This window comes from Naegleria lovaniensis (genome assembly GCF_003324165.1).
Source record: "Naegleria lovaniensis strain ATCC 30569 chromosome Unknown tig045, whole genome shotgun sequence".
Classification (NCBI taxonomy): Eukaryota; Heterolobosea; class Eutetramitea; order Acrasida; family Naegleriidae; genus Naegleria; species Naegleria lovaniensis.
The window spans coordinates 252,958-272,901 of NW_025407867.1; the positions used below are offsets into that span (position 1 = coordinate 252,958).

The 19,944-nt window shown below is 36.9% G+C and overlaps 9 protein-coding genes across 9 annotated transcripts; 4 read left to right on the forward strand and 5 right to left on the reverse strand.

Annotated features, from left to right (window-relative positions):
* Positions 1–21: 21 nt before the first annotated feature.
* Positions 22–1,080, reverse strand: C9374_010804 (uncharacterized protein; the record flags this gene model as incomplete). The annotated part of the gene is made up of 4 exons (XM_044686389.1): positions 22–114; positions 169–284; positions 384–575; positions 678–1,080. The coding sequence occupies 4 exons, from the start codon at positions 1,078–1,080 to the stop codon at positions 22–24; spliced, it is 804 nt and encodes a 267-aa protein (XP_044543694.1).
* A 278-nt stretch (positions 1,081–1,358) lies between these two features.
* Positions 1,359–4,841, reverse strand: C9374_010805 (uncharacterized protein; the record flags this gene model as incomplete). Its single annotated transcript, XM_044686390.1, has 3 exons — positions 1,359–4,121; positions 4,262–4,458; positions 4,637–4,841. 3 exons carry the CDS (start codon positions 4,839–4,841, stop codon positions 1,359–1,361), a joined length of 3,165 nt encoding a protein of 1,054 aa, XP_044543695.1.
* A 1,189-nt stretch (positions 4,842–6,030) lies between these two features.
* C9374_010806 (uncharacterized protein) lies at positions 6,031–8,035 on the forward strand (the record flags this gene model as incomplete). Its single annotated transcript, XM_044686391.1, has 3 exons — positions 6,031–6,175; positions 6,303–7,206; positions 7,345–8,035. The coding sequence occupies 3 exons, from the start codon at positions 6,031–6,033 to the stop codon at positions 8,033–8,035; spliced, it is 1,740 nt and encodes a 579-aa protein (XP_044543696.1).
* Positions 8,036–8,196: 161 nt separating this feature from the next.
* C9374_010807 (uncharacterized protein) lies at positions 8,197–10,150 on the forward strand (the record flags this gene model as incomplete). The annotated part of the gene is made up of 2 exons (XM_044686392.1): positions 8,197–9,211; positions 9,369–10,150. The coding sequence occupies 2 exons, from the start codon at positions 8,197–8,199 to the stop codon at positions 10,148–10,150; spliced, it is 1,797 nt and encodes a 598-aa protein (XP_044543697.1).
* A 333-nt stretch (positions 10,151–10,483) lies between these two features.
* Positions 10,484–12,919, forward strand: C9374_010808 (uncharacterized protein; the record flags this gene model as incomplete). The annotated part of the gene is made up of 6 exons (XM_044686393.1): positions 10,484–11,411; positions 11,537–11,574; positions 11,721–12,080; positions 12,141–12,201; positions 12,300–12,490; positions 12,611–12,919. 6 exons carry the CDS (start codon positions 10,484–10,486, stop codon positions 12,917–12,919), a joined length of 1,887 nt encoding a protein of 628 aa, XP_044543698.1.
* Positions 12,920–13,220: 301 nt separating this feature from the next.
* On the forward strand, positions 13,221–15,211 carry C9374_010809 (uncharacterized protein; the record flags this gene model as incomplete). Its single annotated transcript, XM_044686394.1, has 5 exons — positions 13,221–13,467; positions 13,708–14,100; positions 14,226–14,421; positions 14,538–15,046; positions 15,123–15,211. The coding sequence occupies 5 exons, from the start codon at positions 13,221–13,223 to the stop codon at positions 15,209–15,211; spliced, it is 1,434 nt and encodes a 477-aa protein (XP_044543699.1).
* A 59-nt stretch (positions 15,212–15,270) lies between these two features.
* Positions 15,271–16,676, reverse strand: C9374_010810 (uncharacterized protein; the record flags this gene model as incomplete). Its single annotated transcript, XM_044686396.1, has 2 exons — positions 15,271–16,100; positions 16,226–16,676. 2 exons carry the CDS (start codon positions 16,674–16,676, stop codon positions 15,271–15,273), a joined length of 1,281 nt encoding a protein of 426 aa, XP_044543700.1.
* Positions 16,677–16,766: 90 nt separating this feature from the next.
* C9374_010811 (uncharacterized protein) lies at positions 16,767–19,310 on the reverse strand (the record flags this gene model as incomplete). Its single annotated transcript, XM_044686397.1, has 1 exon — positions 16,767–19,310. The coding sequence occupies one exon, from the start codon at positions 19,308–19,310 to the stop codon at positions 16,767–16,769; it is 2,544 nt and encodes an 847-aa protein (XP_044543701.1).
* Positions 19,311–19,339: 29 nt separating this feature from the next.
* Positions 19,340–19,876, reverse strand: C9374_010812 (uncharacterized protein; the record flags this gene model as incomplete). The annotated part of the gene is made up of 1 exon (XM_044686398.1): positions 19,340–19,876. One exon carries the CDS (start codon positions 19,874–19,876, stop codon positions 19,340–19,342), a length of 537 nt encoding a protein of 178 aa, XP_044543702.1.
* Positions 19,877–19,944: the final 68 nt, after the last annotated feature.

Here is a 19,944-nt window from a genome sequence, read left to right on the forward strand (position 1 = left end):
CTGCAAAGTTGTAAACAATGGTCATGCTTGATGTTGTTGCGTTGATTTTAAATATGAATGCTGAATTTGCACAATAGATGAAACCTGTTGTTGAGCTTTGACTTGTCGGAAAAACTAATGTTTGGAGTTAATGTTATTGATATTGGAAAACAGTAAATAACTACGCACCTGCAGTAACTTGAGAATAGAAGACAGTAGTAACATTTCCATTACATGAATTCCATACGGAGAAACTAACTTGGTATTTGTTGCAAGAGCTCCATTACGAGAAGCAGAGCCACCCCCTTTTGTTTCTCAAAATATTATTGATTTCATCATGATGGTCATTAAAATCAATCCATGAATTTAGAACTTCAATCAAATCAATAACATTAACCACGTACCTGCTACTAATGAAACTATTCCTGTGGTTGCATTGTAATGTTTCACTAAGCCTTTCGTTGAGTCCGTTACATAAACATCTCCATTCGTCATGGCAAACACTCCGACCGGTGTAGAGAGTTCTTGATTTGAAATTAGAGTGGTAACTATCCGAGTAGAGGCTGATATCTTTCTTACCCTTCCATTACCCGAATCTATAAAGTGAGATTGATTTTCATCATCATCACGATCACATTTTTTAGTTGTTAATATTGTTGTTAAAATGATGACCAAAAGATGAACTCATTCAAACTTACCAGCCACATATAAATCTCCATTCGGAGTTAAACTTAAACCTATTGGAGTGTGGAATTGAGTGAGTAATGCATGCATACCATCTCCATTGAATCCTGCTGTTCCTAAACCAGCATAGACCCTTGAGGTTGAATTTGGATATAAGACACGAATGACATGATGATTGGTGTCTGCAACAAATAATTCATTCTTTTCATTCATGACTGCAGCACTGGGTTTACTCAATGGGACATATTCACTCAATGCATAATGGTCTGAAATTGTATCCATGTACATGCTTCCAGCCACAGTCAGGGTGGTATATTGCGGCGTTATGGACACACATGTACCTACATGAAAACAGAGAAGGAAGCAAAATAATAGGACAAGAAACCATAGAGATGTACAGCTTGTTGGAGTGTTCATGATGAAAGTGTTTTTTTGGACTGCTTGGTTTCTTTTCCCTCGGTCATTGTTTCAATGGAACTTCGTTGGAGCTGTGTTGTGATTGGTAAGACAGTCCGGTTTGTCGATGACGGTTGAAAGATTTCAAATTGTTTCTCGACTTTTACGGGTTTTCAGCGCCAGGTCATGACTGAGCAATAGTACGATTTCGTTTCGAATTCTTCACCTTCCACTTCATGATGCCGCGGGTTCATTGCAACGTTTATTTTTTGTCAATCTATGAATTGGAAGCGCAATTCTCATTGATAAAGACCAAATTTTCTCTTTTGTCCATATTTTCGTTGTCGATTTCCTCCACCGTGATATTGACCTTGTGCATTTCCGTATTGATTGTAGTGATGATTGCCTGCAGAGGAAGAGGAAGGTTGATCTCTAGATCTATCGCTTGTATTTAGATTTAAATGTGCGTAGAGAGCTTTTTCTCCTTCATTTTCGCCATCTAAAACCTTTCCAACAAGTTTTTGATTTCTCTGCTCACAGAATTGTTGCAAATTCATGGTTGGGGTCCATGGAACCTTTTGAATTTCATTCCGAACTGTGTCACGTTCATAGAATACTGCTTCATTTCGTTTGGCACGTTTCTTTGAAAGATCAGGTCCTGTCGTTCCATGATTGGGTGAATGGGAAGCGTCTTGGGCGCTGGTACCTCCATCGCTTAATTGTGGAGTACCACCACCTCCAGCAGTGACTGCTGACACAGAAGTAGCAATACTGGCCTGAGATTGGGAAGGTTGAAGTGTTGGTGTTGGTGTGTGACTGCCTGTGGAGCCTGCTGCGTTTGGAGTGGGTGTTGAAACTGCGGCCGCCGATGAAAACTCATCGTCACTACTCTCCTGTAGCTCGTTGGTCGATGATTCTGCTTTCACAGGTTGATGAGGAGCGTTTGGTCGATTGATTTTCTCTGCGTTGGGCAATTGTGAAATGAGTTTCATAATGGTTGGGTGAGCGAGGCCAAAGTATTCGGGTCCACTCACGTTTGTGAAAACTCTCTTTCCAGACTCCTCGCTCTTAATCTTGTTAATTTGTTTCACAATGGCAGTCCAGGCAGCCGTTGCACTTGGTGCCTCAATCACTTCATTGGGATTGTCATCTGAGGTCAATACAAATATTGGCGCCTCGCCACCATCTTTGATTTCACACGTGTACAAACATCGCTTATTCGTATCTTTGACACTGGTATAGTACCGAGTGCTCTTGTATCCGACTGGCCAAATGTACTTGTCGGTATGGAAGGTTGGTCGATCGTATACCACTTTTCCAAGTGCCAATACAGTCAATGCTCCCAATGGAATTGGAAACACAATATTACCATAACGATCTCGTTGCACTTCTACAACTCTCTTGGCCCTACGTCCTGTATTGTCCGAATCTCCTTGGGCCTTGTCAAAGAAAAATTGAGGCCACAATCGATCCATGACAGCCAATCCACTTTCCTTGAAGCCAAGCGATAACAAAAACATTCGTAATTCGCCCCATGCTTTTCTGTACGAGTTCCAACGTTTGGTGTGATCATTCTTGAGCTCTGGAAATAGTGATTCATCATTCATCTTGCAGTGCTCATAAAATTTGGTAAGCATCTTCTCCAAATCATTCTTATCGAGTTCCGTGAAATTTTCTGGGGATTTTCGAAGGACTGAATTCATGAGGGGTGTGATAATTTTCGAGAAGAGAGTTGGATACACTTCTTTAGCGTTTTCAAATGTTAAAATTGACGTTTCATCAGCGGTGAGTGGGAAGAATCTCGTACTCCTCTCAATGCTGGACGGAGTGTTGTAAATAAAATTATTATGTTTCATGAGAGAATGTTCAGGGTCTTCAGTGCGTGAAGAGTCCTTCTCAGTGTCTCTTTTCACATTAATTCTCACCAAATGATTATTAATGACATCCACAAATTCATTCACTCGATACTTTAAATTATTTTCTTCACTTTGAGAGATGGAAACATATGGTTGAAATACCTTGTTCAAATGAAGAACATGTAAATAAACATCTTGGCCATGCTGTAATATGAGATGAGTTGGAGAGTGGTTATGTGTCTTGTTATAATCCGATTCGTAGACCAGTGTCACTGGTTTCTTGGTGGACAAGTGTCTCATCAGGCAAATGGTTGGCAAAGTGTAGGGAGTGATTGGTGTGATTCTATGTACAGATTTTGTAGTGTACAAGTGCTCAATGGTTCTTTTGTTTGGATCCGCTCGAACCCATTTCAAGTTGATCACTCCTGAAGAAATGTTCACATCTTGAATCATGTCAAAGGTAATTCCCTTACATGCCAAAAATACATCATAGTTGGAAGTACCTTCCGAGACATCTCTCATTGGAATTCCTTGAACGGCAATGACAACAAGTCCGTACTGTTTTTGCGCTATTTTCTCTCGTAGTATTCTATCAAAACTGTCTCTTTCAATATCCCATATTTTTACAGATTCAAATGGAGCTGGATTGATTCTGAATTGTGATGTATGATAATCCAAAGACTGACAAATGAAGGTTGTCTCTTCATCCACATTTTGTAAAAATTCTTTCAGTTTTGGAATGGGAATTATGATGTCCAAGGTACATGAGAGTTTGTCCAAATCCTCTTCAGAGAACGATGAAAAGAGTTTAAACTGCTGCATTTTGAGTTGATATTCCATAACATTAAAGGTAGAGGTAGTATCTGGAGTGTGTTGCATAAATTGTCGAACTTCAGATTTAAATTTTTCAAATTGCTTTTCAAAAACAATGGCAAGGTTGGATATTAATTGAGTTTTGAGATCTATATATTCTTCTTGTTCCAATGAGCATTTAGTGACATAAATCACTTTAAAAGTAGAATTCACGTTGTGTTGACTCTTTTCTCTTGCCTTGACATCGCTTTGAGAAAATATTTGTAGAAATATATTATGACAAAATCTTTCAAGCTGTTGAATTGTAGGGAATGGATATGGAGATGTCTTTTTTTCAATATCCAATGGTGTTCCGTGTAACTGGTCAATACCAGTAGCAAGGTTGCTTGAAATCTGATTCATTTTGAATATACAGAAAAAAGATCACCGATATTTGTGCAGTGTGATGATGACGTTATTTTCGTTGTGAATCAATGGTGCATATAAATTGACAGGTGGCGTGAGATTGGATAATGTAAAAACTTGAAACATACTTCTAGAAAACTTTGTTGCTCCCAATTCCATTCATTCATTACGGCGATTTCACTGCTGTGATGTTGAAGTGCTACACATATTCCGGCCTCCTCAGGAAATATGTCATTGACCATCCGACAATGATCTAAAATAGTTTCAAGTGTAACACTCCATTGTGGCTTTGAATACTTTAATTGCTTTTTAGCCTTCTTACTTTCTAATCGGGATGAAATCCAATCATCATGTTAAAAAAAAATATAAAATAATAAAAATTTGTTAGTCGATTAATTATTATTATTATTATCAAAAATGATTAAATTCATTTTCATGAACAGAACATATTGTTATAGCAATGGTTGTTCAATGATCATGGCAATCAGTAGAGTCAAACGTACCAATGTACAAATCAAACTCCTCAATGAACGACTGATTCGGATCAAAAACATGTTCTCCCAAAACCACCAACGTCCGATTATAATACTCTGATGATGCATGTTTTGAAAAGCCTGATGATGATGACGAATTTATTTTGGTCGGAGTGCTGTTACCAACGTTATGAGAAAATGATGATGATGAAACTGTAGCTTGTGGATTCAACATTTTTTTTTCTGTTAGTGTTTTGTGAACTTGTTATGTTTCAACAACAAATATTGGTAGTACAAGTGAATCTTAAACTCCTTGTTGTTGAATACAGTCATCACTTGGAATGGCAAGATTGCACCTGCTTCCATTGCACACAATCGTCTTCAGATCCGTCTTTCGCAATTCCTAATCCTGCTTTCTTAAATCCACTCACCACAACTGAATCGGGAACATCCTTTAACGCTTTGGAAGTCCATTCAATAATGAGCTTTTTGGTTATTGAGCAGAATTTTGTCTGCTTGCCTTGTTCAATTCTCTCAGTTTGTTGGTCATACCATTCAGCTTGCATTTGAAAGATCTGTTCATTGAAAGGTCATCACAGGGAATGGCACATGAGAAAATGGAACCAACAAGTTGAAACTTGAGATTTTTTACCTCTTCATTGGGTCCATCTTTCAATTTCCACCATGGTTTGATCGTCTTCCAATAATTTCTGAATGATATCCAATAATGGTTGACTGCTGCTACTCATTGTTTATGCAATTTTTAACCTTGCTTAAACAATCTCCCAAAAAGGAGATGCAAATAGCACTTAACACTGGAGTGCCAAATGCAAACAGCACCGGACACTTGAGTGCCGAGTGTCATCAGCACCTGTACTTCATACGTTTGACACTCAAGTGTCAAACGCAAACAGCACTGACACTAAGTGTAAGGTTTAAGGTGCCAAAGTATAACAACTCAGTATCCATGGTTTCCATATCTCCAGTAATAACAACGAGATCAATACGGTCCTTATGATTGACAATGTGTTGGTAAATTTTACGCAATCGTTGTCGGCTTATGTATGGATTTAAATGAGGATCTGTAATTGGAAATACTCTCAAAATTCTAGATTCATCATCATGTACTATTTGATGACATGGCAATGAAACTACTCGATCCATTTTTGAGTGATCTTCCTCTATTTGTTTTTTCATGATGATTGTTTTTCTTAATGGAATGATTGTGTGAACTTTTTGACAAAATGTCTCAACATGATCAAATATTGACATTTTTTAATAATTATTTCTGGATTGTGTCACTAATTGAATTCCAAATGTTGAACTCTGAAAACATGTTGATTTTTGAATTTAACTGTTGGAAATTATTTACTCACTTTCATATTGATTTTGTTTCAAAGAACCAAAGAAAAAAATACATGACGATGATGAGCCTGTCGCTTACACGATTTTATCGAGCGAGTCAAATATTGAGAAGAGCTGTACGGCACCATGATGAAACATTCAATCATCAAGAAAATTTCAAGACCGTAAAAAAGAGAATTGGAATCATCGGAGGTGGACCCGGAGGTATGAAATCTCTGATAAATTTATTTCGGAAATCCAATGATGGAGAAATGAAATATACTGTTATTATTATTATTATTATTATCACATTCGCTTGATTATTATTCGGAACCAATGGATAAATTGATAGGCCTCACGAGTGCCATGTTATTGGCATCTAAAGGCTTTGATGTTACAGTTTTTGAGAAGGGAAGTCGTGTCGGTGGTCGGAACTCTTCCATCATGGTTGGAGATTCTAAAATCGATGTAGGACCCACTCTTCTCATCATGAAATTTATATTAGATGCAGTATTCAAAGATGCTCATCGGAAGAGTGAAGATTATTTGAAATTCATTCGATTGGATCCCATGTATCGACTGATATTTGACAAGGAGAATACAAGAAATGCTGATGAAAATCGTACTTGTGGAGATGAGACGACTACTACTTACGTGGATTGTCACGATATGCAAAGTCATGAAAAGATGGAACATGAATTGGAGAGAGTGTTTGGATCAAAAGCTGTGAAAGGTTATCATCAATGGTATGAATTTGAAAAGAAGAGATATCCCTCTGTGATGAAACTTCTTCAAAGAACCTATTCCAATCATTGGGATATTATCAATTGGGATGCTATTAAGGCACTACCAATGATTGGACTTCACAAATCCATGATGAAAATGTTAGATCGATATTTTGAGAATCCATTGATGAAAATTAGTTTTTCCTATCAATCGAAATATTTGGGTATGAGTCCATGGAATACACCATCAGTATATGGATTAATACCGTATGCAGAACATTCTTTTGGAGTTTATCATGTAGAGGGTGGGCTTTCTACCATTTCAGAGCAAATGGCGAAAATTATTACGGAAGAGTTAGGTGGTAAAATTCATTTAAATTCGACGGTGAACAAGATTGTGATTGAGAGGGGATCGAGAATGATTAAGGAAATTGAAGTGACACGCAAGGATGAGCAGAATGGTTCAGAAATAACTGAAGCGTATCATTTCGATGAATATATATGTAATGCTGATTTTCCATATATTGTTAGGTGAGTTTTGACATTAATTCACAAATTATTCACATGTTCACACACTGTCGATTTGTTTGTTGAAACAATTGTTATTTTACTGAACATTGTCCAAAATAATATATATTTATTGTACTGTTGTCCTTTATTTATTCACAGAAATAACATTCCAAATAGCGAGGAAATATTTCAAACATGGACTCCAACAAAGATTGACTCGAAACAATTTAGTTGTAGTGGCTTCAACATGTATCTAGAATTGGACAAGCTTTATGAAAATATTCACACTCATGTCATTGCTTTTCCAAAGGATATTAAGAAGGCTTACAAAACCATGATGGTTCCAAATAGTGGTGACTGGACAGAGAATATTACCCTGTATGTGAGAAATTCGTGTGTGGTTGACAAGACTGTAAGCCCGCAAGGAAAATCTGGTCTTTTTGTGATGGTTTTCGTTCCCAATTTACAAGTTGATCAAAATCACACAGATTGGTCCAACAGTGCAACTATACAGCGAGTGAAAATGCTTGCTTTAGAAATTCTTGAACGAAAATGTGGCTTTAACGACATTCAAAACCACATTTTGAGTTGTAAAATTTTGACACCACTCACATGGAGAAGCGAAAAACATGTAGAATTTGGATCTGTCTTTTCCATGAGCAATACCTTATTTCAGAGTCTTTCATTCAGGCCACGAAACAAATTCCACGAGTTGGATAATTTATATTTGACAGGAGGACATACACATCCAGGAAGCGGCCTTCCTGTGATTTATGAAAGTGCTAGGATGGTTTGTGACTTGTTGTGCCAAAAGTATAACATCCCTTATACACCAACTTCTATTATTTAAATCTATTCGGGATGCGACTTGGTGAATTCATTTCCGTTGTTGATGTCATTAACAGTACTACAGTGGTTCGAGCAGATTGGGTGATTTTGAACGAACAGATCCGTTTACTTGCAAAACGAGCAATTTGATGACAAATTTTTTTTTGGAAAGTCAGAAAAAAAATGCACCATATTGAAAACAATGTATCATCTTTGAGTCTGTCATCGACGACAGGCGAATCCACATCATCCTCTTCGGTAATAACTACCACTACCACCACTAATACAACAGAATTATTATCCTCCGATACAGCCTCCAAGGAAGAATCTAAAAGTAAAAAATCAACACCCCACTCCTCTTCAAAAAAGAAACAATCATCTACATCATCATCAAATACTCACTCCGATGCATTTATTGCACAACAATTAATGAAACGAATTAAAGAGAAAAAAGGAGGAGTGAAAGTCGTACAAAAAAAAACAACCACCACCACCGTATCGTCATCTTCCAAAGATCATGATTATTCCGATACAGAAAACGAGCCACAAAATGAATATAAAAAAGGAGGTTATCATCCGGTTGCAATTGGTGATCGTTTGGGCAATGATCGATATGTGGTGGTTTATAAATTAGGTTGGGGATATTTTAGTACGGTTTGGTTGTGTTATGATTTAGCGGAGAAGGTTTTTAGAGCTGTGAAAATTCAGAAAAGTCAGAAAGATTTCTCAGATGCAGCCATGGATGAAATTAAATTATTGAAAGATGTCATGAACAAATTTTCAGAATTGTATGGCCATCCTCAGGAACAAGTCATGACAAAAGATGCAACGTCGACCATAGATGAAGCAGCAGCGAATGGCAGCCATTCCATTGAGAAGGCATCAAACATTTCATCATCCATGACGAGTATTGACTATTCAAAATTAAGAGTGGTTGGAATGTTTGATCATTTTTTGGTGCGTGGAGTGAATGGAACGCACGTTTCAATGGTTTTCGAAGTTGTGGGTCAAAATTTGTTGAAATTAATCGAACAATACGAATATAAGGGAATGCCACTCAGTTTAGTGAAAATTATTATGAGAGACGTTTTGGAAGGTCTAGATTTGTTACACTCACATTGTAAAATAATTCATACGGACATCAAACCGGAAAATATTTTAATTGTGAAGCCAACGAACAAGATTCAACATATTATGGGTATGTTTTGGGCGTATGATCATATTCTTGTAACCACTGAACCTTTACTCATACGTGTGACCTAACACACAAACTTGATTTCCCTTAACTGTATTGTTTATTTGAAATATGAAATTGCTGATGGACTGCATGCCGTTGTGTGATTGTAATTACTCAGACCACTATCAAGTACCAGATTTTGACACACCACTCGAAGAAAGAGATGTCTCAACTCTCAACAAGAAACAATTGAAAAAGTTGAAACAAAAACTCAAGCACGAGAATCGATTGAAAGAGCTCCAAGAATTGGAAGAGAAAATTGCAACACTCGAAAAGAAAGGCTCGGCCAACGCTGACCACGATGAGCACAGCCAAGCACTTAAATTATTGGCAGAAAATGCACCTTCAGAATCGATCGACGTCGAGAATATTCGAGTGAAAATTGCAGATTTTGGAAATTCTATTTTTTCTGACAAGAAAGTCACCGATGATATTCAAACCCGTCAATATCGAGCACCTGAAGTCATCATTGGTGCTCGATATTTCTCTGCGGCCGATATATGGAGCGCAGCATGTTTGGCATTCGAATTGGCAACAGGTCAATATCTCTTCGATCCTCAATCAGGTCGAACCTATTCTCGCGATGAGGACCATTTAGCATTAATGATTGAATTGTTGGGACCCTTTCCACACGAATTACTTTCGCGAGGTTCGAAAACCACTAAATTCTTCAACGCCTCAAAAGGAGAAATGTTGAATATAAAAAAGTTCAAACCCACTTCCTTAAAACAGAAATTGACCGAAGGGTATGGAATGGATGAATGGGAAGCAACGGAATTGAGTCAATTCCTAATGCCCATGCTTGAAATGATGCCAGAGAAACGAGCCACAGCCAAGCAAATGTTGCAACATCCATTCCTTAAGAAGAAGAAGGAGGAGGAGAAGACGCATGGTGAATGAAATTGGAGAGAGACTTGGTCCTTTGGTTCATTCTGGGTCTGCAACTATGAGTATGTTACATAGATACATACTGCACCATGGGTTACACCATGTCAACAATAAAAAACAAAATTTCGATTGAGGCTCCACACTGGTTCAAATTTGGAAATTTATGAAACACGTTATCAATGTAACCGACCCTACTGGAATTTTTAGACACAGAAACAGATTCCATTTACTAGTACTCGCACTCTGGAAGGTTCACGCAAGTTTACCTCATGAGCAAGAAAAGCGCTCCTCTGCTCCCACTCGCTTTTTATTCCCTCGAACGACTGAAAACATCTTAAGAAAAAAATGTACAGCACAAGCACGGCGGCCGAAAACAACAATCAACAAACAACACGACGAAATACTACGACGACGAGTATTAATACCACAGCTGCTGGAGATATGTTTGGATATTCGTTTTCTCAACAACAACCCCAACAACAGCAACCATCCACAACCACCACAGGAATTTCATGGGCTCAACAACCCTCAACAACACTGGTTCCGTCGTTGCAAAATCAAGGCTTGTTTCATTTGATGGCTTCTTCTCAATTCCGACATTCACAACAACAACCACCATCACAGCAACTTCATCATGTAAATTCCAATAATAATCATACAACAAATCCATACAACGTTCAAGCCAGTAATAACTCTGCTGTCGTGATAGTATCAAGTGGTTTTGGACAATTGGATGATGCCGAAATAGATCCTTCGGGTACGGCCATGCTGGACTCGGGAATGGCTTTGGCGAACAACACGGATAGTTTTCATCAAAACAACCACACGACAGAATTTGATGATATCAATAATATGCTCATGCAATTCAATAGCAATGAACAAGTACATCCATTAGAGGATATATCTCTGTATCATCATCATGAGGAAGAATTGGAGCAACATCAAGTGCAATCTCAACAAGTCGATGATGAACAAACTCAACTGGAACGAATTATGCACATCCCTCTCAACGATCAGCGTCAGTATCATCACTACCAATTTGATGGATGTGATTTTGCATTGCCGTATCGGTATCAACCTCTTTTGAGAGTCGTACCTCCATCATCATCATCATCGGAGAGTGTAAAGGCACCACAGCAGGAAGTTGTTTTTCTTGGACGGGGAGCTTATGGTCAAGTAATTGCATGTGCAGACTTGGAACACAATGGAGCTATTGTGGCCATTAAGAAGGTGCCGAAAGTTTTTGACAAGGCAGCTTATCGCATGTTGAGAGGTAAGTGGTGTGGATTTTTTTGCATGCTCACGAGCGAATGCGTGTGACTTGCTAAAATGGAATAATCGAACTTTTTGGATGTTACACACTCACGTCGTTCTTTCTGATTTCATAATTGTAATCAGAGGTTAAAATAATGAAACATTTGAGAGGTCATCCCAACGTAAGTATTTTATCACTCGGTATTCATTAGTTGACATTTTTTCATTGGTCATGGTTGATGATTCGTTTGACATTGGCCGTTCATTGGTTACTTTTATCAACCTTTGCATGTGTTGACCTTAACCACTTGCCCTCAACCACACACAGATTGTTACCTTAATTGATATTTTTATTCCAGGAACTACACTAGGTGAATTCAACGATTTGTATATTGTTTCGGAATGTATGAACGGAGGCGATTTGGGGCGTGTCATGTCAAATTTATGTAAATGCAAACAAAGCTTCTCTGTGGACAATATTCGAGATATTATGGGACAACTGTTGAGTGCCATGTTCTTCCTACAAAGTGCTGGGGTTCTTCACAGAGACATGAAACCAAGTAATATTTTGCTCAATCAAAATTTTCAACTCAAATTAAGTGACTTTGGAATGAGTAGAAGCGATGTGTCACACCAACAAATTACAAATCCACAGAGCTTGGCAGTGGTAACAGAAATTTATAGACCTGTAAGTAGTAATTTCTCACATTCACATCATAATTATCGACCTGATGTTTCAACAAAACAGCCTGAGGTAGTTCTCAATTACGATTTTCAATCATCCGCCATCGATTCATGGTCTATTGGATGTAAGTATTGAGTCATTTTGACATCATTGTAAACGTATAACCATTACATGCAAACTTTAATGTTATGAATCATTGTTAAAATTCCTTTCTTAATGTAGGCATATTTGCTGAACTTTTGTACATGCTTCCTCCGCTGCCAAAGAGAAGACCACTCTTTGTGATTTTAAAAGACAATGAAATTCGAGTGCCAAACCATTATGAACATTTGAACTTGATGGCCTCACTTCTAGGACGACCCAATCCACAAGATCTCAAAGGTAACCCACAACATGTACGAGAATTATTGAGGGTATGTTTTTTATTTTCATCAATTGTTGTTATAACAAATTTCACATATTCACAAATTATGATTGGTATATGTTGATTCACGAATTTTTACACATCAAATCTCCAAACCTAACACGAAAAGTTACTTGAAAATTTCCCAACTCAAGGATATGACTTTTCACAAATTTTCCCATCAGCTCCCACTGAGGCAATAGATTTACTCAAGAGGTTCCTGACTTGGAATCCTGAAACTAGAATATCGTTTGAGGACGCCCTCAATCATTCCTTCATTCGATCAAGTCCCATGATCAACAGAATAAGTGCCACTGAGAAGATTAGCTCACTCGACGACGATGCTTCGTTCAGCTCTGAAAAGCTCAGGTTTCTCTTCTATAAGGAAATTATTTCATGGGTCGATCAAAATAAACATAACACCACAACACGTCGTTGAGGTTGTGTGAGAATGTGTGTGGCAGAATCAAATGGCTTCAAAATTTGTTGACCTTTTCTCAGGAATATTCAGCATGAAGTGGCATTTGTACAGAGCTCTTGAATTTGTAATTTGTAAGAGCTTGTACAAATGCCAATTCATGCGCTTCCATAATATTGAATTTCCTTGATAGATATCAAACCACTCTACTGGAGGGGTGATCAGTTCGTGAAACTGGCCATTATTACCCAATTGACTTCGGAGTTATCCAGGTGTTAAAAAGTCCTAAATACTACCTTGACGATTTTTGAAAGAAAAAAAAATGTTTCGTTCAATTCTGCTCGTATCAATAGTACTATTGGCACTAATCGAGTTCACTTTGGGACAAACAGCTCTAGATCATCAAGTCTCTTATTTACCAGGTTTCAACGGGCCCATTAAATTCAAGAGTTATACCGGTTATTTGAAGGCTAATGCGACTCGGGGACATTATTTGTTTTACTGGTTTATGGAATCTCAGAATAATCCGGCAACGGATCCAGTGGTTTGGTGGACCAATGGTGGACCAGGTGAGTGTTTTGCAATGAATTTGATGATGATGCGATTGAAAAATATTCGTGATGATGATTTTTTAATATGACTATTTTGGAAAATCGTGTGATGACATTTATATTGCGTTTTGATTATAATAATAACATTGTGTGTACGGATTTGGGTTGAACTAATGGATTGAACTCTATATTTGGTTCAAAATGTCAATGGTTTGCTACAAACTTTTCATCATCTTGACAACACCCATTCCACAACAGGTTGTTCCTCTATCGACGGTATGGTCTCGGAACACGGCCCTTTCGTCGTCTTGGCTGATGGTAAAACTGTTGTGGATAATCCATACGCTTGGAATAAGCGTGTCAACATGGTCTTCCTTGAGCAACCTATCGGAGTTGGATATAGCTACAGTGACACACCTGCCGATTATCAAAATGTCAACGATGATGTCGCCGCTGCTGATATGAATGAAGCCATGCGTGATTTCTTCTCAAGATTTCCTCAATATTTGAAGAATGATTTTTATATTGCTGGTGAGAGTTATGGAGGAGTCTATGTTCCAACTTCAGCTTTGAGAGTTCTTCAAGGTAATCAACAAGGTGAATTGCCAAGAATTAATTTGAAAGGTATCATGGTTGGAAATGGTGTCACAGGTATGTTTTTTTTGTAATTTTCCATATTTGTATAACTGAAATGGTGAATGTAATACTTTCTAAATGTTGAACTCATCTGAACATGAATGTTTTTGGTGATTTGCATCAATTTCTGTTGCTAAAAGATGCCGAGAGTGATGCTAATTCAGTACCATTGTTTTATAAGGAACACAGTTTAATTACATCTGAGGATTACAACAAGGGATTTATTGCTTGTAAGGGCAATTTCTATGCCAATCAAAATGTACCAGATTGTTCCAACTTTTTGCAATTGGTTTATTCTTCATTGGATCATCTCAATCCTTATTATATTTATGATTCGTAAGTAGGAGTAGTGACTGTAATTTCAATTCCATCATCGTCACACTTTTTTCACTCCATCAATGTATCATTATTGATGAACCAACGTTGTTTACAATGGATCACTTTTTTCACAGATGTACTTGGTTAGGAGACAACGGATTAACTATGAAGAAGAACTCCAAGAATCATCCTCTCTTTGAATTGCACAAACAACGTCCAAAAACAAAGAAATCATTCATTGTTGGAGCTGAAAGTGATAGTCCTTGTGTGCCAGATCATTCTATCATGACCTATTTCAATACTCCTGCTGTGAGAGCAGCTATTGGAGCGACTCATCCAATTGCTTCTCCTTCAGGATGGCAAGTGTGTTCTACATTTATTAATTACACACAGATTTATACAACATTGTTGCCATTCTATTCGAAATTGTTGCCAGAAATTAGAATTTTGGCATATTCTGGTGATGTTGACTGTGTTTTGAACACTTCTGGAACTAAGGCTGGACTTGACAAGTTGGGACTTAATGTTTCTCTTCCATACTCAAAGTGGATTCACTACGATGACAATAACAACATTGTCGTGGATGGATTTATTAGAAAATACTCGAATGGAAGGGGTTTGACATTTGTCACCGTTCGTGGAGGTATGTTTTTTTTTTGTTTTACATTGACAAATTGTTGTTTCTCTCACGTTCATTGTTTGCATAATAATGGTATTAGCTGGTCACATGGTACCGCAATATCGCCCACAACAAGCTTTGAGAATGTTAGACAACTTTTTGAACGACAAGTGGATCGTTAAAAATTAATTTTGGACAGTGTTTTCGATAAATTAAATTATTATTATTGCAGAAATTGTCTTGACAAATTATACCTTATCCAACACCAATTCTTTTCTTTCAAAAACTTGTGTTGCAGTATTCCAAACATGTTGTTCAATTCCAACCAAATTCTTTCCCTTAATATGATACGAATGGTATCGAGCCATTTTGTATGGTTTTTCCTCATTCACATACGTTGTACTTCCATTGTCGATTACGAGTGTCTCATGATTCGAGATCCCAATTCTTCCCAAATAAGGTACGTGTGTGTGACCATGCAACAACAAGTCAATCTTTTCGGAATCACAAAATTCCACAATTCTTTGTTTCGATTTCTTTTCAAGGCCATTCAAATATTCTCGAAATGAATCTTTTGCCCTCTCTACAGGAGGATGATGCATCAAGACCACTTTGAAAAGGGAAGATGCATTAGAAGAGACTTCTTTATCATTATTTTCTTTCAAATATTCATGTCGAAAGGTCGTTTCAATTTCCTTCATGAGCTTGCTGGCTTGTTCCAATTGTGTTTGTTCAACCACTCCTCCAGCAACAAATGGTTTTTGTGGAACACTCGAAGAAAGTGAGAGAATTAATACATGAGTTCCATCTTGTGCATTGGATAAAATTTTCACATTTGGAAAGAGGTCATTCATGGATAAAGATTCGAAAATGGAATTTTTGAGAGAGTTTAAATGTTGATTTTTTCCTCGTTGATCAAGAAAGAAATTTGAATGATGTGCATTCTGGGAAAATGCTGAAAGAGGATCTTGTTGTGGGTCAGAGGTCAACATGGCATTGTAGAGACCTAAAGTATTTCCAAAATAGTGACCAAAATAGTTATTTGTGACACTTGATGGAGTATAGGCATCATGATTTCCTATGCGTAGTGAATGATCATATTATTATCATTATAATTATTTAACAAAAAAAATAAATATTAAAATTATTAAATATTTAAATTCACATTTTTCCAATTTTAGAAGTCAATTAAAAAATACTCACCTGGAATGATACTACAATATTCATACAACAAATTCTCATTAAATTCTTCTCCATTTCTAATAGTTTCCACAAAATATTCATTCAACATGTTTCTTGCCAGTTCAAACTCTTCCGGATGAGAAATATTCGTTACATCTCCTGTAATCACTAAATGAGAATATTCATCATTCTTACATCGTACACCAATTTCTTGTAAAGCTTTTTTCAAACATGAATATTGATACAAATTTGGTCCTCGATTATGTTTTATATTTAGATAGCCTTGAATTTGTTTCCAATCTTGGAAAGAGCTGTTCCGAAAGAGAGAATACACAGTAATCGGTTGATGAAATTTTTCTGGTTGCCATATATGTAGATCGGAAAGATGATGTAAGAAAATACCACCTCCAGTATTTGTGGTGTGGTTGGTGAGAGTGGAATTGAAATTTTTACGAATGATGAATTTGTGCATTTTTTTTGTAAGCTTTCGCAATAATATTTTTTTACATATTTTAAATATTAAATATATTTTAAAATATGACAATATGAAATAATGGACCATTCATTGCCACAATTCGTCTTCTTTAGATTGTAAAGGAATACGTGTGGCCAATCTTCTTGCCAGTCGTGTCAAGATGAATCCATAAGGTTCCAATTCTTCATCTGAATACTTTTCAAAAATTTCTCGTGCATGCCTCGTCCCAAATTCAAGAATATCTTCAAGTAAATGTTCATATTGCTGCAATTGATAGATTGTGAACCAGTAACAGGCTTGTATAAAATTGTTGACGCTTAATTGTTGCTTGAATAATTGCGTGACGTGCTGCTTGAGTGAAGGAATTTGATAGAAATTGGCATAGGTATAGAGAGTGAGTAAATGAGAAGGTTCTAAATGAGTGGTTTCCGCATGTTGTTGTGATTGGTTGTTGGTGTTGTTTTCTAGAGGTTCAGTTGTAACTCGTTCGTCATTCCAAAAAAAGTCGTCATTGTTGTCAAATATGTCATGAACATTGGTTGATGACACATGTTTTTGTGTTTTGGAATTTTCTTTGTCTGATAATAATAATTGATCTGTCATTCCATAGCAATATTTGAGTAAAACAATTAAGGCAGTTGATTTGACTTGAAGGGCAATCTGTTGTTGATCCTCATTAGATATTCCTTGTTGTTCTATAGAGTTCAATTGATTTTCACTCCAAGGATCTTGCAAAATTAAAACGTCGTCATTGGAGACGTCACTAAATGGAGACTCTTCGTTAAGTAAAACCTCGAAAAATGTGCTTGCATTGGAAAGAATAGATCTGTGAAGATGAAAGACTTGACCAAATACATTGACCTTAACATCACTCAATTCAGGATCATTGAAAAGGGGAGTGAGGCCAGAGAGTTTAGGTGGATGCTGGATAATACAACAACAACCTTGTTGCTGTTGATCCAACAAATTAAATGATGTGTTGCTACTATTAAAATATTCATCAAGTGCATGTAAGTACGGACCAAATTGATCTCTATTTTCATCATTTTCGCATTCTTGTAAAAAATCGTGACATTTTTGTAGATATTTCCTCAATAGAATGCTATCTGGATGAACTATTAAAAAGTGTCTAATGCTCGCTATCAATGAAAATACATTGTCCATCGAAATGCTTTCTGCAAAGGATGCTTCAACGAGTGTAGTCAATTCTGGAAATTCTGAGTGGCAATAATGTAAAATACATGCCAGTGAAAATAAATCTCTGCTTTCAAATTTTGATTTTCCATACATTAGGCAAGCGAGACACTCATTCAGTACCAATAATTCTTGCTGTGATAGGAATTGAGAATCAAGATCTGTTTTGATGACGTTATTCCACAGTTGTGGATAATACTTTGCAATTACAGCATTGACGCATGTAATTCTCCCATTTTGATGTTCATCTCTCGGAAATATTTTCAATCGACAAATGGGTTCAATACAAGTTTCCATTTCTTTCTGTGGTTTGTATTCATAAAGTATTCTCTTCCATGGATTAAATTTTTGCCTGTCATCATTTGCATAATTTAGCCTCAAATACTCAACATTAAATGTAAACTTAAATAATTTCAAAGACGAGTCCAAACAAAGAAAACCATTCTCTATTGAAACCACATGTTTAAATATATGTGGAATTCTGTCTTTGTGAAATCTCTGGCACTCATATAGGTCAAAGCAGCTCCAAGTTCCAGAGCTATCCAAACTGGAAAATATTCCTAATTCTTCATTCACAATGAGAGTGACAGGATATACTTGTGCTCGACTCGATGTAAACTCTTTTGATCCTCCTGCTTGATAGCATGTCCATTTCGAGCCACACTCGGCAATAAACATTGAAGTTTGTTGGCGGATCTCACTATTCTTGTCATCTTGAGAAGAATACCAAATCTTTGCTCCAAAACAACCGTCACCCAATTCTTTAAATGTCACATTTTTAGAAGTTCTTGAATATAATACGCATGTGCACGCTTTGAAATCCGTATTCAATAACTTGACATAGTGTTGATCTTCCGAAATGTTCATTCCCATATCGATGACTTTTTTTTCTATTGGCTGGTTTGAAAATTCAAAGATCTTTTCCATGTTCCATTGCGTCTTTTTGTCTGTTGATACTACTTTTTTGCAATGATAAACGCATCTCTCACCGATCGAATGATAACTAGTACTGCATGTTACAAAAGCAATTGTGTGAGCATTGATCCATTTTGCAAATTCTATGGAATTACTCGAAATAAATATTTCCTTTTCCATCGTTGAATTACGAGAATTAAATACTTGTAAGTGTTGCGACGATAAGTGAAATTCATATTTCCCATCCTTGTTGCACGAGATTAATCTTACACTTGATGAAACTTGTTTTTTCAATACATCTCCTGTTCGTATGTTATATTGAATGTAATCCTGTGATGCGTCCATACCATCCTGGTTCTGCTTTTTCAATAAACAAACAAATTTCTCATTCATGGAAAAGGTCCAGTTCTTGTATGGATCTGACGGAAGTGATAATGTTTTACGTGTTCGTTTTTCGGTGTAGCATCTTGGACTAGATTCATTCGATGGTTGTTGTTGGACCTTTCCCTGAGTCGAGTCCATTTCTCTAAAATTGAAAATTAATTTTCTATTCAATAATGAAGAAAATTGATCATTGGTTGATGATGATGACCAGAAGGTGTAATCATTTGATCACGTGTAGTAATTATATGATCACGATCATCACTCATTATTGGATCTTCATCATGTTCCGATTTGGTGTTACGATCATCTTGTGCCCACACCCGATGCACATATTTACTCACAATAAACGTTTCCATTAATTTTGAGTTTCCACTATGAACAAATTGTGATTTCGTTTCCGAGTCTAGCTTTGCTTCTAACCGTCTGTTCACTATTAAATTTCCAAGAGATGATACATGTTGATATTCGGCTTGATTCCAACGATCCAAATTCAATGATTTGACTCGACAAATCGTAACCGATATGTTGGAACGACGTATTCCAGCACATTGAATACAAATAAACACTCCTTGTGCTACATCCACCCATTGAGGTTTTGGAACTTGGCAATCGGCACATGATTCATTGCCTGGAATTTTGGAGAGTTTGAGAAGATCTTGAGGTGATGGGGAGGCATTGTCGGAGGAAGATTGCTTACTGGACATTTTTTTCGAAGAACGAACTTGGTTGGTTGTGAACTCGTCATGTGTTATGTGGCTATGGACACATCAAA